General features: G+C 48.8%; 1 protein-coding gene across 3 annotated transcripts; it reads right to left on the bottom strand.

The window, feature by feature from the left end:
* Positions 1–872: 872 nt before the first annotated feature.
* On the bottom strand, positions 873–26,830 carry CTC1 (CST telomere replication complex component 1). 3 transcript variants are annotated; one of them, XM_030534499.1, is made up of 24 exons: positions 26,749–26,830; positions 26,499–26,656; positions 24,035–24,284; positions 21,800–21,999; positions 18,129–18,273; positions 17,461–17,754; positions 17,149–17,277; positions 16,534–16,763; positions 11,593–11,767; positions 11,312–11,512; positions 10,980–11,106; positions 10,670–10,784; positions 9,255–9,717; positions 8,654–8,743; positions 7,944–8,087; positions 7,556–7,626; positions 5,796–5,905; positions 4,658–4,823; positions 4,238–4,324; positions 3,985–4,162; positions 3,367–3,431; positions 2,965–3,130; positions 2,707–2,833; positions 873–1,363 (listed from the first exon to the last, which is right to left on the bottom strand). In XM_030534499.1, the coding sequence occupies exons 1-24, from the start codon at positions 26,809–26,811 to the stop codon at positions 1,200–1,202; spliced, it is 3,918 nt and encodes a 1,305-aa protein (XP_030390359.1). In that variant the 5' UTR covers positions 26,812–26,830; the 3' UTR covers positions 873–1,199. The 3 variants fall into 3 exon arrangements, with proteins under 3 accessions (XP_030390359.1, XP_030390370.1, XP_030390349.1); XM_030534489.1 differs by having other exon boundaries at positions 874–1,363; positions 18,129–18,276; XM_030534510.1 differs by lacking the exon at positions 7,944–8,087 and having other exon boundaries at positions 18,129–18,276.

The following is a 26,830-nucleotide window of genomic DNA, read 5'->3' as shown; positions in this document are numbered from 1 at the left end:
CAGATGTTGGCTATATGCTACACCCAGTAGCATTTTGAATTTTCTCCCTAAATTTACTAGTCAGTTTTATTGTGTGGCTTTTTTCGTGTGTGGTTTCTATATAACCCTTGAAAAGAGTCGTTCTTCTAAGATGATCCTTAAGTGGGTCTTTTTGCATTTTGTGGGCAGTGCCTAATGTTAGCTTGAGGAGGGGTAAGAGACTGACACAGAGCAGCCATTTTGGAGCATCTGACTGAGTCTAGTGAGAAGAGCCAGAAGGCCAAAGCTTTCGTTATGTGGACTTAAACTTGTATGACTGTTTGCTTCAATTCATGTTCATGTGCCTTTTTAAAACCTGTTTCAGTCTGGCCAACTGATATCACAGCTCACCTCTTTGTTCATTGATATCAATGAACTTATTACTCTTCCCAGCTACGTGTCTTAGCAATATCTCCTCCAAACACGCAAGTGACAGGACCATAACTATAGGTTGAGGAATGCAAAGCACCCAGCCAGTCCATCCCCTTCCTCTGCACTTCACTCCTGGCACCCGTACGCGGCTCCTGGCTCAGCTTGCCAAATAGCTTGTCCTTAGGTGCATCACTGCCCCATATAATGCAAGGGGCTCAGAATTCCACTGGGTAGCAGGGTGCCTAGGACTGGCACTGCACTGCCTAAGTCCCCTTTGAATCTAGACCCACCCAGATGCTTTTCAAACCACTTTCTATGGGGGCTGCTGGTTTTCAGCTTTGATTCTGTGCCCCTCCCCATTTCTGCTGTTTGGTTTCTCAGGCAGGCAAGCCAATCTAGGCAGCTCAGTGCCCAGCTCTCAAACCTGGTACAAATGCTCTTCCGCCCAAGTTCTCTACAAACACCCATGGCAGTCTTTCCATTTTATTAAAAATACTTTTATTTACATTAGATATGATACTGTAAAATACACACAAACTGTATTGTGTCCAGCCCACAGCTGAGTGCTAAGAGGGGACGAGCACTTGTCACTCCCAGATTTTTAGCCCTCAATTGGCCATGTCAAGAGTCCCAGAATGACATCCCTCAGGAAATCAATTCCATCCCTCAGTCACTGACCCCAAAGCCCTAACAACAAACACCCTAGTCACAGCCCACAGCCTGTAGTCTCAGCCCGAACACACGTGTAGCCAAGCTGTAACAGAGGCTCTCTCATTCCTTCCCTATGGACAGAGGTGAGAGACCAGGCCTCAAGCTGAGTGACCGATCGATGTTTTGATCCTCTTGCTGCTCAGACCGCACAAGACTTTGGGATCTGCCTCCTGGATGTTCAGGCACGTCAGGCTCAGTCGAGCTCCCACTCGGGACACAAATTCCATCTCACCACACAGAAACCTTCTCGGCTGCAGTGAATCTAAGGAAAAGGAAAATACAAGTAGCCCACTGATAAGCTCACATTCCGTCCACTCACCCAGGACTGTGTGGCAACATAAGACTTGGAGGTTGGCTGCAGCAGCTGTTTAACAGATGCTCAGCAGTGCAGGACAAGAAGTGAACACTGTAACCAACCAACTGTGGAGAGACTAAGAAAGACAGAACGCTGGGTTATGGAAACCAATGCTCTCATTGTGAGGGAAAGAGCATTTTTACTTTTTATGACTAAAGTCAGCATGTAAGAATTAAGAGCTATGCACTGCTCACCCAGCAGGTGTATGGGGATAGGCACCTACTCCCACTAATGCCAGCACCAGCTTTACAAACAAGAAATTTACACCTCGCGTGAAAGATGTCATCTCCAGCAGGACAGCACCCTCACTGAGTCACCCATCCCACATACTGCAGCACAGTACCACTTTGGGAGCATGCTAAAGTCCTGGGCTCAGTGCCAACTGATAGAGGAGAGTCTCCCAGCAGCACAGCACCCTCTTGCACCAGTGCAGCATTGGGATCAATATTGATTGGTGGAAGATCTCCATGAGGTGCCAGCACTATGCACTCTGGGATCTTGCCAGCAAACTCCAATCCAAGTCTTGACTTGACCTGTTCTTGTCTGATATCAGGATCTTACAGCTTCCTAAAGATGACATCTGTGTGTTAGGAACATTGGAGAAGTGGAAACTCATTCCAGGAGCGAGAATATGCAGAAGTCACCACAAGAAGCAGCTCCAGTTCTCCAGAGAGCTCTCCAATAAGGATAGTGAAGACAAGACTCGATGTTTCTCATGTAAACAAACAATTCTCAGCAATAACCTTTCCAGTCTCTCTCTACATCAGAAAGAGCCAACAAAGGCAGATACACTCCCCTCTTCTCCCTCCCCAGACCTTTAACTGAAGTCTAAGAGTGACAACTATCCTGCTAAAAATTTTAGCAGAAAAATCCCACTTTTTCTGGCATCATGGACAGAACTTGAACATGGCAGCACCACATTCCTTCCCCCAGCAGCCTGACCTTTGAGAGACAGCATGGTCACTTTTCTAACCATAAATCCACCAAGCCATGCCAAAGCACATGAATCAATATCCCACACAGCCTGGCTGAAGTCAGAGGACCTTGCTTTGTGGATACTGGCAGGACTGACAACCTGGATGATTTCCCCTGGGCTAGCTCAAGAGAGGTGGCCTGCGCATCCTCCTCCTCCTCCTGGCTGCTGGGAGGACTTCCCCAGCCCTCTTCCAGCCACCTGGTAAGGTGACTCTTTTCTTGCCCTATCAAGCAGCGGTTGAGGCTGATGGTGAGAGCTGACAGCACTTACGCACCTGGCTGGGGAATCTTTGAGGACTTCCTGTCGAGGCTGAAAGCCAGCAGGATGGGCCGGCAGATGGCACGGCTCCTACACAGGCTCTTCAGATAGCAGGTGACAAGGTCTTGAGGCTCCTCCACACACTGAAGAAGGAACCAGAGTACTGTTAGCGAACCTGTGGAGTGAGCCAGATGGCTACATAGGAGTCTGTAGACTACCTCTCAACTTAGGCTCAAGACCAGCACCGCAGCTACTGCCAGAATAAGCCACTTACCCCTGGCCTGGCACTGGCTCCTCCATGCTGAATGAAAATGCTGCCCCTTCTCTGCACATTGCTCTGCACAGCTTTCCACTCCACAGGGCTCAGGCCTAACACTGCAGCCACCTGCTGATTCTTGCACAGCACCAGAGCCTCACCTGTTCCATCCTCCACCAGGATCCTGCAGGCCAAGTACAGATGGACACAGACAACGGCAAGGTCAGTGTGAAGAGCAGGCACACGTGAGCTCTGTTGCGCTCATGCCAAAGGGAAGTGACACAGAGTTCTAACTGGCTGTTCCATCCACGTCAGCTATTCTCAACCAGCCTTCACTGGATCAACTCTCACTCCCCTAGCGTGGTGGTCTCTGCTTCCTCCCACCCACCTCTTCCCACTCCCTGCCCCCCCAGTACTTACTTGGCACTGGCTTGACTCACTCCTGTGTGCGACGGGCAGGGTGGGCTGTGTCGGCTGCACCTCCCCTGAAGCAAGAGCAGAAATCAGAGCTGGGAGTGGGGGGAGGAGCCAATACTCCCTGTGCCGCCCCAAGTTAAAGAGCTTGTTAACTGCAGTCCCAAGGACAGTGTCTCAAGTGGAAGGAGCCCCCCAGGGCAGACGGTCCCTGGGCTAAGGGTTTGGGTGGGACTGAAACCCTCCTGCAGGAATGGAGTATGCACTGGGAAGGCAGAGCACTGACACTCTGCAGGATTCTCTCCTGCACAGCCCACCCACTCAGCCCAGAGCCAGCCCAGCCTGTGGCCAAGCCAGACATCAGAGTCACATGCATCTCTGCAACTGGTGGTTTGGGCCCTTTTCTGTCGTGGTGCTATTGTGTGAGAGGCATTAATGCTAGACACCGGGAAGGAGGGTCTGGCATTGGGAAAAGTCAGGAAGCATCAATTTCTCCTAAACTGTATTTGACAAGAGCTACGTTCCCAGAGAGCAGAGGGCAGGCTCAGTAAGACAGCTAACGGCATCTGAGCGGAAAGCACACGGCTCCCAGGAGCGCTCCTCCCCAGTGATCCCTGTGGGCACCTCTCTGAAGATGCTGCTGCAGATGGAGCAGATCCATTGCAGGGACAAAGCCAGGACACAGGACAAGTGGCAGAGGATCTGGCTCCGGGACAGGCTGTGAGGCTGAAGCAGCAGGTTGGACAGAAACACCAGCGAGGGGGACGTAGCTGCAGGCGACTTGGAGGCTATACCTGCAGGACTGGAAAAGAAGAATGAATAACTCGCCATGGAGAAAAACTCCCCTGGAGAAGAGTGAGGCAGAGCCCAGACTCACTTGGAGGAAAGGAACAAGCAGGTGGGCGGCAGAGCCAGGATGCTGATGCAGCTGGAGGCAATGTACGTGCAATAAACATTGTGGAATCTGCAACATAAAAAAGCAAACATTAGAGGCAGCTCTAGGAGGCTCCTTTGTCTAGATGGGCCGGGGTCTTCCTTTCGCCTTTGGCATGGTTCATGGGAATGGGCGTAGTAGCTGAACAGGAAGAAGAGAGAAAGGACAGTAGATCAGGAAGGAAGGGGGGCAAGAGATCAGGACAGGGAGCAGGATGCGGCCAATTGAGTCCAGGTCAGATCACAGGTCACAAGACCATGGGCCAAGGTGGATGGTGGCAGGGAGACATGTACCTGTGTGGTTGGGGAAAGGGAGTGTCTGGGGCTCGATCTGGGCTGATAGCTGTTCAGGGACTAGACGTACCTGGAGATTTTGCGCTGCAGATTCTGGAAGAGAATCTTTGCCCCGGGCAGCAAACCCCAGAGATGCTGAAGGTAGGCAACTGCTATGTAAACATCCAGCACAACAGGGGAGTCGGGAGCAGCTGAGACGCTCAGCTTCACACTGTGATCCCAGGGCAGGAGGGTCCCTAGGCATACAGAAGGCCAAGGACACAATGAGCTCACCAGCAGCTGCTCTATCCCACTCCCAGCTTGCCCTGCTACAGGCTAGTTTCAGTAGCTCTGCCCCAAACACCAGCCAGCCAGCACCCGGTCCCCACAATCATACATTAGTGTCCCCTGCTTCCTCCTGTACACATAGGCCCATGCGCCTTCCCTCCCCCACACTCACCTAAGACCAAGCACTTCTTCACTTGCTCCCAACACATCCAGGAGACAGAGCCCTGGTCCCTCCATTCATAGGTGCTCTGGGGCTGGTGCACTCATGGGGAAAAATTGGTGGGTGCTCTGCACCCACCGGCAGCTCCCTGACACACACCCCCTGCCCCAGCTCACCTTCGCTCCACCTCTGCCCCGAGCGCACCGCTGTGTCCTGCTTCTCTCCCCTCCCTCCCAGTGCTTATGGTGCAAAACAGGGAGGGATGGGGAGGAGGAGGAGGAGGAGGAATGTGGCACACATGGGGAAGAGATGGGGCTGGGGCGGGTATTTGGGGAGGGGTCCAATGGGGCAGGGAGGGGGTGGAGTTGGGGCAGGGCAGGCACAAGCACCCACCGGCACCAAGGAATGTTGGTGCCTGTGCCTCCATCACACAAAATGGGACACAGTGCCTCAGCCCCACACGTCCCAGGGCTGAGCATCCCCTTATATGGCACACATGGGCACCAAAGCAGAACATCTCATCCCATCCCAGACACACATACTCACAATGGGACACAGCAGCACTCTCCCCGACTCCCCCGGCCCCAGGGCATGATGTCCAACCCTGGCACGCACAAAGGCACTGGGTGAAATTCTCTGTCCCTCTGACACATGGACAAGGCTGCAACACCCTGGCATGCTCCCCCTCACCCCTAGCATATGCACAGGGAATGGGGTTTAGTGTCTTATCTCCTTCAGTGCAGAGGAGACCAAGCATTGCCAGAGGCAGGCACGTGCTGACCTTTCTGCCGCCGCGTGCTGCAGGGTGCAGACAGCTTTTCATTCCCTGGGGAAGCACACAAGGTCCGCTCCACTATCTCACCAGAGAAAGAGACAAGGGAGCCTGTGAAACTGAGAGCAGAGCAAAGAATTGGGCTCTGTCCTGCCACAGAGACCAGAGGCAGAGCCTGATGGCTGAAGAGATGCCCCATTCTGAGGTTCCAGCAACAGAGCAAATTTAAGGCACAGCCACTTCAGCACCTTCACCTGAGCTCATCTGTCCCAGGACCCCCTGGACATCGTAAGGCCACGACTACACCAGGGCATTACGTACACAGCCTGAATTCTGCCCCGTGATTCTTTGGGCCTCTTGTTGGTGTTCATCTTGGTCCATGTTATGCGGAATGTTGTCTAGCTTAGGAAGTGATGTGGTAGAGCAACAGACCAGGGTGTGTGGCAGGATAAAAGCTGGGATAAGAGAGGTGAGGGCAGGGGGATTTATGACAGCATTTTGCAGGGGAGCATCACTGTTGTTCAACAACTATACTTCATCTGCCTTCCATCAGGGGCCTATCCAACTCAGTTGTACTTTGCTCCTGCACCAGCCAGATAGTGGGCTAGAAACTCAAGCTTTCAGCATGTAAGATTCTTATCCATCTCTCCCCATGAGCTCTCCCATTCACAGTGAATCCCTGAGATGACAATGGGTGCGTATAGCACGTTTGAAGGTCAAGACAGAGTGGGAAGCATGTTCTGAAGCCCAGCCCAGAGCAGATCATGCACCAGTCCCTTCGCAATAAACCTAGGAGAGGCCCGTAAGCTCAAGGGACCCAAGACTGCAGCTGTCATGGTAAGAGTGGAAGGTCTTTAGCGGCTGATAGGTATAAACCCCACCAGGAGACTCCACAACTCTCAGCCATGTTACAGACAGTGTGTAGTGGGGCTAGTATACAGCAGGGCACAGTACCCTTGGCTCCCACTGAGGGACTGACACCTGGGGCTGCAGCACGTGGGCTGCAGACAGAACTTGGAAGACAGGCTTCTGTGGAGCTAGTTCAGATCACTCCTACACCCACAAAAGCAGAGTACATGGTTCCCTGCACACACTTCCTGTTGCTGGATCTGGAGAAGCAGGAGCAAAGGCAACAGGAAAGTAGTAGAAGGGAGGCATCAGAGCCTGAGGTGGTGTGAATGAGGTAGGAGACATTCTGAAGACAAGTCCTAGAAACTTACCTAAATAAGGTTTTGGAAAAGCAGAGGATTTATATACCCAAGTTAGAAGCTAGTCAGGTGAGGAGATGGAAGGGGAATCAGCCTTACTGTAGGAGCCTGGTGAGGGCTTCATTGCACAAAGTCACTCTATTCATATTTAAACACACTTTGAAAAGACCAGCATCCCAGCCCCATTCAATAGCCTTTGCACAGGCAGCAGAAGGTAGCCCTCAGACTTTCTGAACAGGACACTCCACACCCCCAGTCTCTGAGAGGGATTCAGTTGAGACCTCTTGCACCTAATTCCACAGCTCAAACTGCTTTGGGGTCCCATTCGGAAGGTCTCTCAGTTGTGATCTTGTCACACGTTATATGCTAGATAGGGTCAGGCCAGGCCAGGCCAGCACCTGCATGAGGGAGATTTCCAAAGAAACCCCACTGCATTGCAGGGGTTGGCGCAAGTGGCTGAGTAAAGTGCATTCCTCACAAGGAGCCAGCACTGACCCGTTTCCCAAGTGGTGGTCATGTCTCAGTGAGCCCAACACTACAGCAGAGGAAGGACCAACATACCTGTTGCTTAGTAGCTCTGGAATGGAAAAGACTTTCTGCCCCATTTCTGCCCGCTCTGACCCTGGGATCACCTAGAAAAGGAGGAGACACAGACTTAAGAGGATTACGATATGCACCCACCACCAATATGGAACAGCTCCACCCAAGGCCCATAACCACATCCATTCCTGGGGCCATGAAGCACAGAACCGTGCAATGCCGAGAGGCTACCATTCCCCAGCATTGGTTTCAGGGCAGAATGGCTTGGGGAGTGTTTTCTTCGCTTCTGAGAGACGTGCCAAAGCCCCTCGTGGTGTCCATGAGTGTTTTGTATGGTCTCCTGCGCCAGATCCCCAGGGAAGAACTCCTAGTCACTCATGGAAACCCAGAGCTATAAGATGCTGCATACCTGGGGCTGAGCCAGGCAGGAGATCCAGGTCTCATGCTGTAGGTGCCAGGTAGCTGAAACTATCAGGCACGAGGGGCAGCCCAGCTGGTTCAGAAGCCTCCCTTGCAATGGCGAGAGACAGGGCCGCTCAAACACCCCAAAGTCCTGTGAGAACAACAGCGCAGGAGGCACATCAAGGGAGGCATGAGGAGAGATCAGCAGGGGAGAGGGCCTCAAGCATATATGGAAAAAGAGGGGCCCAGGGACCAGGAGCAGAAAAGCCCTTGCAGAGATGCCTGAGGATTTTGGTGTAACACAGAGGTTAAGCACATTGACCCATGGGCAGGGTAGAGGCACCAAAGCCAGAAGGTGCTTAGTCTCCTTTGCTGTGACTCCTTGTCTTCCAGGGAGCCACTGCTGAGCCTGTAAGCGGCGCAAGGGACAGCACCATCCTGGCCAATCCATTTGTCATTCAGGAATGTGGATGTGTTGCTAACAGTACAACACTGAGTCCAGCAGGATGTTGGCTTAATGTGCTTCCCTTAACCCTCTCATGGCCACAGGGAGAGCAAGATTTCAATTGCAGGAAATGCCTTTGTTGAGCCAAAGAGTGACAAGCTATTCTGAGAATGATGAAAAGACGAGGTGGGGGTGAAGCGCAAGCCCCAGCTCTGGAGTCCCACACGGTGGCAGGAGGCCCTGCAGGGGGCAGCACCAAGGCCCCTCCTTACCAAACACTGGGGCACAACAAGCCAGTACAGCCCACCCGGGTGCAGGAATGGGAACCATCGAAGTGATCTTCCCATAAAGAGCAGCAGCACCTGGAATGGGACAAGAGAAGCTGATGAGAAGGGGACATTGGTGAGGGAGGTGGGAGGCACAGCGCATCATGGTGGGAGTGGGCAAAGGGAAGGGAAAGCACAGCCCCTCAGGGTGTCCTGCAGGGAGAGGCTGGATTACAAAGTGACAGTGGGGTGTGCCCTGTGGGGGAGGGGAAGGGGAGCACTTGCAGGGCAGAGAGAGAGAGGGTAAGTGGAGCTCTTTCTGGTGGGCTGGGAGTAGGGTGACCAGATGTCCTGATTTTATAGGGACAGTCTCGATTTTTGGGTGTTTTTCTTATATAGGATCCTATTACCCACCACCCACTGTCCCTATTTTTCACACCTGCTGTCTGGTCACTCTAGCTGGGAGGGAGCCCCTGGCATTCACAAACATCTGTGGTCAAGAGACAACCATCCTCCCAATCTCTGTGGACCTGGCTCCCCATTCCAAAATCCAGCTCACACCCTAACCAGAAGGGTACCCCCATGGCTTCCTCCAGCCCTCCCTTACCCTCTGCTGGGCCTCGCTGTCCTCCTTCTGATGGTTGGTCTGCTCCAGCTCTGGCAGGTTCCCAATTTTCCTGGGATGCCTCCGGAGCTGAGGTTTGTCCATCCAGAGTATGGTGGCCTGGAAGCTAAGCTGCAGCTCCTGCCCCTCTCCATCTCCTTCTGCAGCCGGCAGGTAGTTGCGTGACATAAGCCCCTCTTTCTGGGTGACCAGGAATAGACGAGACATGCAGCTGGTGCCTCTGGCACTGCTCTGGCCTCTATCACAGCCCTCTTCAGAGCCAGCTCCTGGGCTAGTCCCCTCCAACTTTGGCAGCTTTGCCTCTGGAGATCCCAGCTCAACTTTTGAGCTGCAAACATCCTTTTTCCCCAATGAGGGACTGTCACTGCTTGTGGGACCCTCTTGGACTTGCACCTCAGGCGTATGAAGAATCTGCACATCTTCAAAGCAGAATTGCACATACAGCCTGGAGTGAGAAAAGGGGCCAAGAGGAGGTATCAGTGCAGCTCCAACTTAGTAGGCAGGGAGGTTCCAAACTAGGCAGCCAGCAGAGAGAGGGAGCCTTGGCCAAAGGATCAGACAGCAGGAACGGATGGAGTGGAGGCCTGCTGAACCTAGTGTATCCAGGATAGACTGAGATGGGGGGTTTGTCCCAGATAGAGGAACCCTCCTCGTGCAGGCAGCTTAGGAGATGCACTTAGGCACTGAGATATCACGTTGATGGGCAACTTTATAAATACCTATACAGACATGGAACTGCAGGGGTATTTCACCACCCAGGGGCTTTGTGATGCAGGAAGCACAGGCTCAGTGTCACTCTGGCTCTTCATTTGACATGGACATAGAGGGACTAGATGAGAACAGGAATGGCCCCCTCAAAACAGCTGCCACCAGCAACTTGAAGTTCACAGAGAGAAACTGTGTGCGTGCGCACACAAGTTAGGGGTGTGTGGTGGTGTGATTTAACAGGAGCACATGTTGGGGAACTCCAGAAGCTGATGCCAGATGAGGAAAAAAGAACAGCCAGGAGGTTCAACAGCATCAGAGCAACCATCAAACACATCACCAGGGACCTGTCTGAACCATTGCATCTCAGGTAAAGGACAGTAGCAGACACGTATTTCCATTACTCTGGGACCGAGTGAGTGAGGAGGAAACAGCAAGTGAGAGCACTGCGCTCCTCCCCCCTTTACCTCTACCCACCCAAGGCTTCAGGGTGACTCTCCCTCCCAGCCAAGGGTCTGGAACTGCTCTCCAGGCTCTTGGGAGTATTCCCCTTTGCCCCATGCACCCAGCTGTAGGCACATGTCACTGTGGCCCAAGCTAGGGGATCATTTCCCACTTACATTTAACTTCTTTACTCCTCCCTTTGGGAGGTCAAGGCCTTTGCTCCTGAGCACAGGCTAAGGGGCACTTGCCTTGTTTCTCTGCCCCTCACATGTTCTAGGGTCCACAGCTGCTCCCAGGAGGGAAAGTCACTTTGAAGGAATTGCTCCACCACAAGCTGGTAGGTTTCCACCTGCAAAAGGGACCCTGCAAACATACCAGAGAGAAGAGCTCAGCCAACAGACAGGTAAAGCAGAGAGAGCAAGCTCAGTGTCCTTGCTCCCAAAGCCAGCAGGCAAGGCGGTGGGAGAGCTCAGCACCCCCCCACTTCCCTCCTGCCCGCCACCTGGGGCCAGCAGGCAAAGCAGCCAGGATCCCCCACTGGAGCGGAGTGGGCCGCACCTATGAGAGCTGTGTCAGCGAAGGGGCTCCCATCCCTGCGAGTGATCACACATGGGATCGAAGCACTCTTGTCCCGCAGCTGAAGGGAACCGCTGCTGCAGGAAGCTCTCAACACCCCCAGCAACACCTGCAAAGGAAAGGAAGCTGTGAAGAGAATCAACCAGTGTCTCTTTCATTACATCACTAGCAGGGAAAGCAGAGTTCACCTCGACTGGAGGTACCCACATGTCAATCAAGAGGAGAGAAGCCCCAGCCCCAGCCTCCATGTATCAAGGTGGGAGGAAGGAGGGGAGCTCCTGTAGGTCAGATAGCAAGGGGAGTTTAGTACGTACCATTCGGGGTTGGAAGCTCTCTGCTGAGAATGTATCATAGGACCAAGCCAGTCTGCGATTCAGCTCTTGGGTGCCCATGTGCTGGGCCTCCAAGGGGGACAGCAGCTGCGATGGATTAAAGGCTTCCTTGCTTCTTTGCTCAGCCACAGAGCGCAGCAGAGAAAGAGGTGGGGCCTGGCATGGGGGCTCCAGGGGCTGATACTAAATGATACAAAAAGCAAGAAACAAAATGAGTCTCCTCCCTTCAGACAAAACAGGGAGCTCAGGGAGCAGGGCCCCACCTGCTGCAGGGGACAGTGGTGCATTTCTGCTAGGATCTCTTGATGAACATCTCTCACTTGTGCCTTAGAAGGCACCACAGCGTTCAGAATGGGGACAAGAAACTTCTCCGCTACACCAGGGCCTTGAGGCATAGAGCGGATGAACAGCCGCCGGCACCCAACGAAACGGCAAAACCTGAGGAGGAGGAAGAATGATACAGATGTTAGTAGCTCACTCATAGCAAAGAAAAATTTTTGCATATACAGCAAGGATGTTACTGAGACACTTTCTTGGGGTGCCCAAGACCCCCCTGCCTCCAGCAAGAGGAAAATTTGCTCATGCTTAACAGGATGCCTGCTCCCTGACATCACCAGTTTGTTAGTCACCCAAACAATCTCCTCAGGGCTCTGCCAGACTTCACTTTGTCTTGAAGGTTAATCAATCGGTGTAACTCAATCCTCTTTGAAGCGGTACCCTGTGACATCCAGCTCCTGTCACCGGACACTCTCAGAAATGACTGGTTTGCTGTCCCCAGGGGAACAGTATACAACACACAAAGCTTGACTAGCAAAACTTGGGATCATCACAGCACTGAGATACACTTACAGTGAAAACAATCCTAAATTTATTATCAAAAGACTAAGATTTAAGAGATAATGAGGATAATGGAAACAGAAGTGGTTACATATAAAACAAAAACATAAAATGCAGACCTGGGTCCACACTTATCAATGGTTACTTTTCCTATTTAATAAAGGAGATTTCCCCCCAGAGATCCAGTCTTTTGCAGAACTAGCTGGTTTTCAGTCATACCAGGATCCAAGCATCCAACCCACTCTTCAAGAGGTTTCCTCAGTGAATGAACAAAACGTCTCCTTGCATTCTGTTTATTTAGGTTCTTCAAAGTTCATTCCTGCCATGACATGACAACCCCCTGTGGTTTAGTCTCCAGTGTCTTCCCATCCCCCTGTTTACTCTGTATGCAAATCTGGGTTCCATGGTATTGGTTTGCAGTGCTTGATTTACACAGCCACATGCAAGACAGGTGAATTAATGTCCTTCGCCTGACTCAAAACCTGTTTGCCAAATTGCCTTGACTTAGATTTTAAAACGTATGTTTAGTACATATACATAATTTCTTAAATATAATCCATGTACATATCACAGAATGTTTATGAGGATCAGTGTGATCCTGGCTTTCATATAAGATCTCATATGACATTCTTCATAGACAAATACTGTGAGAACAATGTGCTAAGTATAGTGTTTGTCAGGCCTGATAGGACTTGCTGTTACAGGACAATGAAAACTTTGCAAGCTGGTGCCAAGGAGCCTGTGTGTCACAGTTCTGCTTGAATGTAAGGTGGAAGCATGAGACTAAGGAAAATATAAGAAGGAAATATAGTGGTAGAGAGGGAGGATGTGAGGAGCAGGCGTACTTAGGGGACACAAGAGGGCGCAGAGAGAAAGTGAAGATGGAGAGAATGGCAGCTCCCTAAAATCCAGGGGTTATGAGATGGCAGAGTGGAATCCCCCTCCAATCAGGGGATCTATATTTTGTAAGGCCTTTAAGGTTCATTTTTAACATGAAATGACCCATGTATAAGTTGGGTATATGTGGCTCCCCTCTAAAGGCTCAAAAATCAGAAGGCAAATAAAAAAATTCCATCTTTTTGTTATTGTTGTTTTTAAATACATGTTGTGATTTCATTGGGAGGTCTAACGTGAGTTTTGACTGCCTGGAGTTTGCAATACTGGCCATAACAAGATTCACTGGCTGGAAGTTGAAATTAGATAAATTCAAAGGTGCAAGTTTTTAAACAATGAAGGCAACTACCCAGTGGGACAGCTTACCAAGGATGCCTAATCACTTGAAATCTTTAGATCAAACTGGATCTTTCTAAAGGATATGCTCTAGTGTTCAACCACAAAGTACTGGTTTCAATGCAGGAATCTATAAATCAACCAACCACGCCTCTCAAGTTAATTTGCACGCTGTAATTGCACTGGTTGGAATGAGTGACCAGAAGAGACTATACACGTGCAGTGACATTCTGTACCTTGGGGGAACACCTTTACTCCCATGTTCATGCTTTTAATATGATAGTGTGGTATTCAATGCAAAGTTTGTCATGTCGGATGTATTTGGAAGGCTCATGCTGTTCTGAGCATTGTAGTTACAGTAATGTTATAGGTTGTAATTTCACGTATATAGTTATGAGGCTGAAAATGTGTCCTCATGGCTTAAAACAAGGCCAGGCAAAAACTCTCCAGGAACAGAGGGGCAGTTCACACCTCATTAGGGCATGCATGGGACAAACCCAGTCCAGCCACACAGGAACAAAGGACACTGGCCTAGGCAGCAACAAAAGATCTGTTGGACTCTCGAGTGAGTCACCCCCTTCCCTTGGTCAGTTTGGGACTACGATGAGGTAACGCTCCCCTGACTCTGAAGGGCAGGGGGGCAAAGCCAAGAAGGAAAAAAAGACATGATCAAAGGAGAGATGTTTGCCATGTTCTCTCTTCTACCTCCATCTACAGACACCACCACCAAGCAACTGAAGCGCTGATCAATGAGGAGAACCTGGCAACCAGCCAGCCTGTGGTGAGCAGCATCTAACTTTGTAAGGGCACTGAAAGTGTTAAGATCAGCTTAGAATGTGTTTTGCTTTTATTTCATTTGACCAAATCTGACTTCTTGTACTTTGACTTATAATCACTTAAAATCTATCTTTTGTAGTTAATAAATGTGTTTGTTTAGTCTACCTGAAGCAGTGTGTTTGAAGCGTGTCAGAGACTTTCCTTGGGAAAACAAGCTTGGTACATATCAATTTCTTTGTTAAACTGACAAACTCATGAGCTTGCAAAGTCCAGTGGGCATAGCTGGACATTGCAACACGGAGGTTCCTAGGGTTGTGTCTGGGACTGGAGATACTAGTTAGCGTCATTCAGTTGCACAATCCAAGCAGCGGCTCGCCAGAAGTGCTCACTCAAGTAGCTGGGAGCAGCTTACATGCCAGAAGTTGTGCGTGAACAGCAGAGCAGGCTAAGGCTGGCTCCCAGAGTTGAGGATTCGAGTGACCTGGCAGATCACCAGTCCAGATAACACCAGGGGAACATCACATGCGCATCAAGAGTTCATACTGGTAGATCACTCGATTATCCTCAGGCAGGAAGAACACTATGACTGGACTGGCTCCATGTTTGTGTCTGAGGCAACAGGACTCCCTCTCCCGCCAGCCACCACTACCAACCCAAACATTAAAAAACTAGGAAATCCACACAAGTTATGTCAAACACACTACACAGCAACAAGTCCATTTGCACTTCATCCTATTCATCCTCCATCACCTTCATAAACAAACACTCCACTAAGATAACCATAATAACTATGGTCCTGTAGTGACGCAAGCATAAGATCTGAAATGTGAACCAGACTTCTTCACCCATTAGAAACAATTTCAAGCCATCAGTGACCAAAATCTACTAGAATATTTTACTTTTGGTTGCAGTTCAGAAAATTCTGGTCATTTCTAAATCCACACAAAAAGTTATACTTAAATTCATAGATAGACAAATAACATGCCAAAAGCCAACAGGAGAGGAAGGATGGGTCAATGGTTAGAACCCTTGTCTAGGACTTGGAAGAACTGAGTTCACCAGAGACTTATTGTGTGACTTTGAGCAAGTCACTTATCCACCAGTTCTGTAAAATGAGGGTAACAGTACTTCCCTACCACCTCAGATACTAAGGTAAAGGGAGCCATGTAGGTACAGGAGAACCTCAGAGTTACAAACACCTCAATAATGGAGATTGTTCGTAATTCCGAACAAAACATTATAGCTGTTCTTTCAAAAGTTTACAACTGAACATTGACTTAATACAACTTTGAAACTTTACTATGCTGAAAAACAATACTGCTTTCCCTTTATATTTTTAGTAGTTTACATTTAACATGATACTGTTCTGTATTTGTTTTTCTGTCTTTGCTGCTGCCTGATTGCGTACTTCTGGTTCCAAACAAGGTGTGTGGTTGATTGGTCAGGTCATAATTCTGGTGTTTGTAACTTCGAGGTTCTACTGTAGCTAAAATAGATAAGACTGTACACCGTTTGTTAATAAACCATGTACGACTAATTAAACACTTTATATACCAACAGTATGCATTGCTAACATACATACAAACCTCAAAACACAGACTATAGAAATTACATGGAAAAAACAAAGGTTACTGCAAGAATGTCTCTTACTACATTTTAATATTACAGCTTCCATAAAGTACAATATAATTAGAGGTCTTGAGAATACTGATGATGAAGGGAAGGTTGGGAATAGCACATTGGTATGTTTATTATACATACATAATTTTTTAAATTAAAGATACCCTCAGCAATAATCTATGAACTTCTTCTACCCCCCAAAATATCACTAAATTCAAAACCAACAAATTTTTAAAAGTAAGGGCAGGACCATGAACATCCTTAATTGTGTGAATGTTTTTTAAAACAAGACTCTAGGTAAGAAATGAACAAAGAACTGAAGATTGTAGCTAGCATCAATTATAAGGCTGTTTTAGCAGAGGATGTGATAGATATGTATTGAATGGGGACAGATGAAGACTGCACTTTCTGTAAATTGCCATGGACTGGCTGCTGTATAGGGTGTCTGACATAACTGCATGTCTTATTTTTTAATATTCAGGTTGGCGGTTGTACTTCAGCAACCTTAACTTTTCCAGAACAAAAACCATGTTATGTAACAGAACCCAGTAGGAAATCACAGAAACCAGCCTACAACTTCCCTAGGAGAGAAGAGTGAAGCAACCAGTGCATAAGCAGAACCATCAAGGACACAAAGTGTGTGCAGCGGAAGGGAAGCAGGGGGCAGGGATTTGTCTGGCAGAGCTCTGAATGGCCTACACAACCCCTTCCCAATGGGACTGGGGAAGGTGCATCCTCACCTTTGCTCCAGCATCTCCAACAGGCTCACCAGCCACAAATAGAGTGGCAGGCCTAGGTTATACCGGAAGAGCAGTTGCATGTAGAGATTTCCAGAGGAGGCTACAGGCTGCTGGAAGGTGCTAAGCCTTGAGAAACCCTTGAGAAGGACAATGCTGTGCAGACAGGCACCAAGGACAACAACAAAGGGGAAAGAAGCCAGGGGCTTCTGCAGGAGGTGGACGTCTCGGAGCTGAGAGACACAAACACATGACTTAATAGAGAGAAAACGGCCACTCTGCTGCCCCTCCCTAAAGACCCTCTCATCCTGCACAAAGCCCTTTGTTATTCCACTACATTTCTCATCAACCCCAAGAGGCCTTCACTGATCTGCTGCCACCTATGCAGGAATCCGGGGAGCAAATAGCTACTATCAGCCACCTCTAACCAGGCCCAGGCCCAGTCATATTCCTGATTTAGCTGGGTTCTGGACTACCCTCCTTGTTGACTGAAAGATTTAGAGTACTCCTACCCCCACCCTGCACACCAACCTTGCTCCACACACCACTACCCACTAGGCTGTGCCTCAGCCATCCCTACCTTCTGGTGTGCTTCAACTCCCAGCTGCATCACCTCACCTCCACACATGCTCCTGGTCGGAGTCCACGGGCAGAGTTCAACAGCTGCTGGTAAGCAAGGCACAGACAGATCTTGTTATCAAGCTCATAGAGGCCAGCCTGGGCGTTTAGTACTCGGGTGATGATCCCCTGGAGCAGGAGCACAGAGAAAAGTAGTGAGTTTACAAAGAGTGAAGAGGGCACTGGGCCTGGGGGAAAATGTGATCCCATAGTGCAGACGGTGCCCATGGGCCCTGCAGGGCAGGAGCTGAAATTCAGGGGGACGTGGTTCTGAAAGCAGGAATAGGGTGCAGGCGAGGGATAGCTCCTTACCATGTATGACAGGATCTTGGACTCTTTGGCTGGCACTGGCAACTTCTCATCTGTCAGCTCCAGGGGGAGCTGCACAGTGGCCTCAGGGGAAACTGGCTGAATTGGTCCTCCCCGCCAGGCAATTTCCAGAGGCTGCTCCTTCACCTGCTCTGCACAGTAGGGGAGGAGGCAGGAGGAGAAGCTGGTGACGAATACCTTGTGCCCTGATGCCTTCAGGCCGGACACACTCAATGCTGTCAGCACATAGCCATGGCCCAACTGGAGCATGTGGTGCCAAGCTAGCTGCGGAGGTTTCTAGAGCAGAGAAAGCAAAGTAAACATCAGCATCCAGTGCACTGGAGAAGAACCTTTCTTACAGCCAGTAGGTTCCTAGAAATGCAGACCAATATCTTCCCTGCTCCCAGGGCTGCACCACACTCCAGCCCAAGCCCCTGGAGCAGTGGAGCTGTGTATCACCTCAATGGTGGCTGCATTTCTGCAGGTTGCAATGATCCTTCTATGCAGTTTATCTAGTGCTATGGGACCCTTTGGGATAGAAGGTACCAGAGATATACAAGATCATTGTGAATAATAAAGGGATAAATAAGAATCAAGATGGGAAAAGGCTGACCTCATGGCAGGTCCTGAAAAGAACCAGCACAGGGGTACACAAAGCCCCAAGGACTCACCTGCACCAGCACTGGGACACAAGCAGCAGAGGTGAAGCACTTCAGAAAGAGGAAAAAGAACGTCTTGTGGTGGATGCACAGGAGGGTGCTGAGTCTGGCCAGCTCACCTGCCACATTCAGCTTTGCTCTTCTCTGATACGGAACCCTACTGGAAGTTGGGGGCAGGGGAGTGAAGGGGAGAGGAGAGATGGAAGCAGAACTCAGAACTAGGCCAACAACTAAGCCAAGGCGCACGTGTGGTGCAGTATGTACTACTCACGGAAGGAAAAGGTCCCAAAGGGGTAAAGTGGACTCTCCCTCTTCCTAGGGACGGGGATGAGGTTTTAAAAAATGACAAGCCACACAACTCTGTAATGGGTCTCAGGATACTCCAGACTGAGAATAACCTTGTTACCCCCTGGATCTAGGGGGAGGCAGCCTTGCTTATGGTGGCTGAGCATTAGCTCCCTACCACCACCAGCCTGTTATCCACTTAAGCACTCTCCTCCAGGCTCTGCCAGCCCTGTCTTCACCTTGCAGGTTAACAACAGGTGCACCCCGGTCCCCAAGTCCCCTTAAAACATTACACTGTGATATCCAGCTCTGACATTGGCAACTCACAGAAACCCAATCCTCTGCCCCTAAAAAAGCAGCATGTCCCAGTTTAGCTTAAATCATCATTCCAATATACCATACAGCACCTGTAATAAAACAAGGTTTATTTGACAAATAATAGAAACAAGAGCGAGTGAGGGATGCAAAACAAAATTATGATAAGGTGTTTAATTACATGATCATCTACAATTTCTCACAGGACTGCTGCCTCATTCAGTGCACAGGATGGGTGCTCAAAGGGGCTGAACAGGCATAACTGCATAGGCATAAAGCTGGCATTTCCTGACTTTCAGGTATTTGACTTCGCAACTGAAATAATGTTCTTTTAACATAGTTTTTTTACATGTAATACACAGTGAGAATATTAAATTTTACATTCTGACAGAACAAAAGGAGAATTCCAGAGCCAGCAACAGGATTATAGCAGAATTCTGGGTAAGAGATGTTATTCAAAGATGGAGATACACAGAAATAAGAAAAAGACTAAGAATACAGACAGGAGGACTCACAGAAACTTTTAAAAAGTTGTGTATGTTACATCTTTATTGTTCCAAGATCAAAAGAGTCCAGATTATCATAAAACAAATCTCTGCTACTTCAAAAGTTGACTTGACCCCAGAAGTCTGGCATGCACTCACACAGGAATTCTAAAACAGGAAACAGTTATAAAGAACAGGAAGAATCTGGCAAGATGATCAGGTACCAGTGACCAGCAGATTAATTTAAAGCAGCTATAGATAACAGATAAACATTTAAATATGCAGATATTAGGTTTCTGATTGGACATTTTGAAAGTGACAGATAAATAACATTAGCAGCAAAGAGTCCTGTGGCACCTTAGACTAACAGATGTATTGGAGCATGAGCGTTCGTGGGTGAATGTTAGTCTATAAGGTGCTACAGGACTCTTTGCTGCTTTTACAGATCCAGACTAACACGGCTACCCCTCTGATACATAAATAACATTATTTATCAAGAGATCAGGTGTCTGAATGAGACAATGTGGTGATGTCAACGGGAAACTGGATAAGAGAAAGGATGGTCTTGCATTTATATCACTGGACAGAGGCTCAGGACATGAGTTCAGTTCCCTACACTGCCACAGGCTTCCCATGGGACCTTGACCAAGTCACCTGATCTCCCTATTCTTCAATTCCCCATCTGTAAAATGGCAAGCCACATTACTACTTCCTTTCTCAGACTCTTTGCTTAACTTGTCTAGGTAGCTCTTCAGAGCAGGGACTGTCTCCTACTAAATGTACATAGAGTGCTTAACACAATGGGACCTCAAATCTTGGTTGGTGACTCTAGGTGCTACTGTGCTACCAAAAACAGAACAAACAAAATAAAAAACAAACAAACAAAAAAATGCCACAACATTGCAGATTTTGAGGAAGGAGAAACAAAAAAATCTGCAAAGAACATCTCTTGGACAAAAGAGTTGGAGACTCAAACGGCTGGCCACCATCACGTCGCACTCCCCATCAGTACCTAGCCTAAGCCAGGGAAGCTAATGATCCAACCAGCGGATCAAATTTGGTAATGAATCTTGGTCATGTGCCACCTGAGGCATGTTGCACCTAAGCTAAGAAGAATCACAGAAATCTGAAAGATCCAGATTCAGGTAAACCCTAAAAAACTTGCCAAAGTTATGCATTGCCACTATCTTTTCTGAATCCAAGAAAAGAAAAAAGAAAGAACGCATGAGCAAGATCCAGAGAAGAAAGGATTGATAGCTGCCTACCATCTACAGTACCACCATGAACCAAAGGCCATGGTGAACACGCACTCATCTTGAGAAGAACTAAAACAAGTTGCTGGAAAATTTCATGTATCTTGATGTTATGTATCAAAGACTCCTTTTATGCATGTGCTTTTATGCAAATGACAAATGCTCATGTTAAGCCAAGTTCTCAAGAGTACATACTTTGGCTTATAAAATTTGTATATGACTTAAATGGACAATTTGTCTTAGTCACTACTAATACATTTCAACTTCATTGTTTGGAAATATTTTTAAATAATTATATGACTAAAGTAGCTAAGACACACTGGTGTGCTCATTACAACCTCAATATAAAGATCTCCTTATAGCCTGCTCTGTTACAGAAGTAAAATCTATTAATGACTTATGCAAGCTTAAAGTAAACAGACATCAGAAGAAAAACTAAGATTCACCCAGCCTACAGCTTTCTCTAAAATATAGAAAATATGTCTTGCTGAATGACTAATCTTTTAGCTAAAGAGATTACCATTGCTTATTAAAAAAAAATGTTTAAACTAGCCTGATGTAGAATATTTTAACTGTGATTCACTTACTGGTGAAAGTCAAAAGAAACTATAAGCTTTTGATTTATTCTGCATATTTGGTGTAATTAACCTATTTGTCTTTGTGAAAGAGTTAAAGGTTTCACAAATACATACCACTTATCTACAATGTAATCTGAAATTATAAACCTGAATTTGTGTTTACTAAATGTATTGCTTAGTTTCCAAGTTTATAAACTTTAAAGATTATGACAGACATTCTGATTAGCTTAAATGGGCCTTTATCTTAATTAGCAACCTAATAAGGTTCTGAATTGTGATCTATATTGTGATATATATTATTAGTTCAGTATTTACGTTTAGAATTACCTACTCACAACTTGTGACTTTGATTACTGTGGTTCACTACTCCATCAGAGCTACCTGTTTATTTTAAATTAACTATTTTAAATGAGCTGTCACTTAAAATTAAATGCACATTTTGTTATCTTCATATCTTTTCTATTATTTCCTAAGTTTTACTTTGGTCATTTAAATCTATGGAGTCATGAAAGTTTGAATCTGTACCTTATCCAAGTTATGCAAACCCAACAAATTTTTGGAGTATAAGTTATTCATTGATTTAAATGATTTAATATACACATTTAGTATTATATCCACTCACTTGTTCTCTCATATATTCAACATGGATCTGACCCAATCAACATCTCCCTGAACAGGCCAGGTTCTTGCTGTGATGTAGAGTGAACCTGTGACAAATGGCAGTAGCAACTGCTGCACACATCGAATTAAGAGCATTGATTGTTTACCTGGTGCTGAGCAATTGTGCAGCCGTTGCTGGGTAGAAGACAGGGATGGTGTCAACCACTCTCTCTGGTCGAGGATCCACTGGCACTGGGTCTGCCAGGATTTCCACATATCCAGCTGAGCCCTGACTCGTCTGTGGTATGTATGCCCAGCTGGGGAAGAGAAACAGTAGCTCCAGCCACTCAGATTCAAAATGCAGGAGCTAAACCAAAAGAGAAAAGGTGCTGCCATTTGAAATATATTCACAATACAACTCCAGAACTAAGACAATTACAGCATTAGCCCAGCCTTCCCGTCGCACAGCACAAGCTCTCAGAGCTCATTTTAGAGAACAGATCAGTTCCTAGCAAGATGCTCATTTTGTTGCTCCCCAAGCAGTGGCAGTGACTGATCTGTAGAGAAATAAACTCCTTTTTGCTCCAAGAGAGATCCCCTAACTATAGATAGCCTTATAAACGCCTATGCAATTTTACTTTTGACGGGACTCTGTGCCAAAAAAGTAAAAATTCTGTGCCAAAAAATTCTGCATATTTTATTTGTCAAAATAGCACAATATAATCACACCATTTTCAATTATTTGCCGAGAAGTATTTTGAAATAAATTACCAAAATAATTTAAAATGGTGTGATTATATTGTGTTATTTTGACAAATAAAATATGAAGAACTTTGAAGAATTTAAATTTTTTGGTGTGGAATTCCCTCAAGAGTACCAGGGTTCTGTGTGGCACAACATGGCTGCGGGCAGCTTGGTGAGGGTGGGCAGGAGGGATCTGGATACACAGGGGCTCATTGTGGGGTTCTGGGTGCAGGAGGAATGGGACTCTGCACGGGAGTCCAGTTGAAGGTGATTAGGGTTCAGCGGGGGAAGTCTGGGTGTGGGGACTCAGCGGGGGTGTGTGGGTGCTGGAGGAGTGGGGCTTCATGGGTGGGTGGGTCAGGGTGCAGCTGATTGGGGCTCAGTGGGGTGGGAGTCTGGGTGTGGGGGGCTCCTGATGAAGGGGGTGAGGCTGGGGGGGGTGTCTGGGTGATCCTCGGATGGGGGGGCTCAGCTGGGTATGTGAGCTCAGCGAGGGAGGTTGGGTGCGGGGGTCCAGATGAACAGGGGTTGGGCAGACAGGGGGAGCAGCTCCCTGTACAGTGACACCCTCACCCCTCATGGCTGAGGAATGATGGTGCCAGAAAGTGGGGAAAGAGGTCATTGTATAGGGAGTCACTCCACCTGTCTGCCCAACCCCTGTGCATCTGGGACCCCCACCCCACTGAGCATCACATCCTGCACCCAGACCCCCCCACCAAGCTCCCCTTCCCCCACAGTGCAGAGCTTCCTGTAGCCAGAGAAGGTTTCTGTGGGTTGATCTGACCAACCCTGGCAGCTTCGTTGGGAACTCCATCCCTGTCCTCCTTCAGGAGTAGCAATTTGCTGGGCACTAGGAATAGCATTCCCTGGGCCTGGTTTCTCCCCTTCCAGGGTCCGGTGAGGATGCATTTACAGCCTCCTAAGTTTTGGCAGCACTTGGTATTTCCAGACCATATTTCTAATCTTTCTCTGTCTTCACAGGTGTTTGAAGCTCATTCCAATGCAGTACTCTCTGCAAATATAATTAACATTCTCTTCCCCCATTCTTAGATTATTGATAAGTGGCAAAACAGAGAGCCCTGGACCTCCATCACTAGTGTCAACCTCCTGTCCCTAATTCCAGATGCTGCCATTTACCTAGACCTCTTTTATTCAAGATCCTCCAGGAAGGCCTCAGCACGGTAGCACCCCATCCAAGCCAAGATTTGATATACTGTATCACATGCTTCATCGAAAGCCCAGCATAATTCCCCTGTTGCATTTATTTCAGCTCCACAGCTTGTAATTCAAGCTTACTGCTGTCAGTCCCATCAGTTTCTCAGAGTCTCTCTCCCAAAGTGTTTGCTCCATTACTTAATTAGTAACTGAAACGATGCTTCAATGGTAATTGACAGGAACAACCTTCTTCCCCTGCCTCTTTTCTCCCGTCATTCCCTAGTCCAGTTAAGTTTGGTAGTTAGCTCTTTAGCAATGAAAGAGCTGACATATTTCACCCTTTCTCCCTGACATTTGAACTCACTGCTTTCCCCTCGCAAGACACATGTTTGATCTCCCAAGTTACACAATCTTTTGCAAATTGTTTCAATCCTCCTGCGGTCTACAAGGTCCCTCAGAAATGTTACCAAGAGCGGGATCCCTCAAGCTGCCTGTTGCCATACCTCACAGGGAATTGAACCAGTGCTGTCTTGCACATACAGGTTGCCATCCATTAGCTTCTCTTTTCCCTCCTGCCTTCTTCCATCCGTCAGGTAGCCAATCAGGATCAGGTGAGTCCGTGGCAGAACACTCTGTTTGGGCAAGATGACCTCACCTTGGTGAGCCCATTTCTTGAAGTCACTGGTGCTCCACGTCATGTGACTACAGCAGGGTGTGCGTTGTTGGCACTGGAGGTCCGAGATGGAGATGAAGCTAGAGAAAAGGGAAAGAATGATAATATGAAGGGATGAGGCTGAAGGTGGGGAGGAAGAGCGACATTTAGACATTTTGCTGCCGCAGGTCAGGCTCAGCACAGGTGCAGTTATGCAGCCTTATATGTTGTCCCGACAGATTGTGCCACCATATGGGAAATCTTGGGGGTGAATGCAGGGCTGGCTCTAGACATTTCGCTGCCCCAAGCATGGCGGCATGTCGCGGGGGGCGCTCTGCCGGTTGCCAGGAGGGCGGCAGGCAGCTCCGGTGGACCTCCTGCAGGCGTCCCTGCGGATGCTCTACTGGAGCCGTGGGACCAGCGGACCCTCCGCAGCGACGCCTGTGGGAGGTCCACCGGAGCTGCCTGCCACCCTCCCGGCAACCGGCAGAGCGCCCCCCACGGCATGCCGCCCCAAGCACACACTTGGCGTGCTGGGGCCTGGAGCTGGCCCTGGGTGAATGTACTCATTTCAATGGCACGACACAGGGTTCAACACTGAAATGGACAGTGTGTCAGAAACACAATCTATTTCCACATTTACCCTGAGAGCACATTTACCCGTGAGTACCTCATAGGACTTTGGTTACATGGCTGGGCATACACAGGATTTGTGGAGAAATATTTGGGAACAGAGACTGAAAAATATACTCATCTGAACAACCTTTCTATGAGATGTGGGAGGGCTTTATCCCACAGTTTAGTAGAATATTAATGGGAGATTTCATGAGAAGACCAAGGAAACTGAGTGGAGTGAGTGGTATGGATGACTCTGTAAGGGGTACTCTCCTTTCTAAATCAATACTGATCCCATTTCCCCAGCAAGGTGCTTAGAGGTGCTGACCTGTAGCTAGAAGAGTGGCTGACTGTAGTCTCTGTGCTGCTTATAGGGAGACAGATCAAAACAATGCTGCCAACCTTAGAGTTAAATCTTCATCTTAACAGGCCTTACTTAAAGGATGTGAGGCTGAGAGATGCCAAATCAAAGAGGTCTCAGGCTCTTCTCTTCAACTGTAAGAATGTAGCCAAGCTTAAACTAAGAGACTGGATAAAGAGAAATTTTGCACACCATCAGATACTGTTAATGAACAAAGATGTGCCTAAGATTCTACAATGCTGAGGTTGATCAAGGCATTAAGTAGGAGAGTCATGGGCAGCATTGCCAGTTCATTCCCAACCCAGCTAGTTTTAATATATGTGCCTAGCAATAACAATACCCACATCACAGGCATAGGCCCTGTCTACATAAGGAAATTTCAGAAAAAAGTTCCCACCAGCGTCAACACCAGCATCAGCAACATTGTAAGCTCAAGTGTAGACGACGCTCCAGCTGTTGTTTTCAGCACTTGCACCTAGCAGTTAGTTGACAGGGTTCTGGAAAGGGCTGTGATGCTGGAATGTTGTTTACACTAGGACCCCCACTAAGTGCAGATGAAGTGCAGTTAGCAGCACTGTAGAATCACAGGGACTTGGGACATGTCTACACAAGTGCTGCAATGGCACAAATGCAGGTATGCTATGTAATACTGTAGCACAGCCACTCACTACAGCCACAAAAGGATTTTTCCATTGCGTAGTAAATCCACCTCCCTCTTCCATCCACTTAGTTGTGTGGGCCTAGGTCAAACTAACTGCGTTGTACAGGGTAGCAATGCACCTAGGCTGTCCTAACTTTCAGGTGTAGGTCAGCAGGTCATAGTCATGGGAGTCAACTAAGTCAAGAAGGCCTGTAGGGTTGTCCAAAAGAAGCCCACACCTCTGAGGTGCGACAAGCCAAGCAACTTCAGAGAAGCAAACTCTCCTGAAGGGCCAAGTGCTGTCACTGGCCAGTCATTCAGACCCAGACCTTGTGAAACAGTCATTCCAGTTCAACTCTGTTACATCTTGGCAGCGGGAGCAGGGCTGGCGGGCCCCGGACCTGCAGTTCCCCACGTGTAGCAGGGAGTAGGGGATGCTCCGCACCGAGGTGGGGCGGAGCAGGGATCTGACTTCCGGGGGGGGGCAGCTCCAGGTGGCGCAGATACGAGCCCCACCAGGGCACTTTACATAGCCAGGTTGGTGAGAGAGAACCACACTGTAAAGCCCGGAGATGATGGAAACCGCTCCAAGCCCGGGGGTTCAGCAGCCCCCCGCCCCCAGCCCCAGCGCCGGGGCAGGGGGCGCGGGCCCCAGGGAGCGCTGCTGAGGCGGGCAGGGACCCGCTTCCTCCCCGTTACCTGTAGCCCAGCGGGAGCTCCCCGCTCCGCCCGCCCCACGTGCTCCGCAGGCACCGCAGCACCAAGTCCGCCAGCTGCTCAGGGCCACCGCCGCCCGGCCCCGCGGGGCAGAGGGTCTCGCAGACGAAGGCCCGGGCCGCCCGCAACCAGCGCTGCTCCTGGGGGAGAGAGGGGAGAGCGTCAGGGGGGCCGGGGGGCGCGCGCGGGGGAAGGGGGAGAGAGAGCGCGCGCGGGGGGGGGAGTCACTTACAGCCCCACTGGGCTCCTCCATGGGCCCAGCACAGCTCCTGCCCGGCCGGCCGGGCGTCTCCATAGGAACGCGGGGGCGGAAG

The sequence above is a fragment of the Gopherus evgoodei genome, chromosome 1 (genome assembly GCF_007399415.2).
Source record: "Gopherus evgoodei ecotype Sinaloan lineage chromosome 1, rGopEvg1_v1.p, whole genome shotgun sequence".
NCBI lineage: Eukaryota > Metazoa > Chordata > Testudines > Testudinidae > Gopherus > Gopherus evgoodei.
Note: the sequence above shows the minus strand (reverse complement) of the source record. Positions and strands in the feature narration are given on the sequence as shown.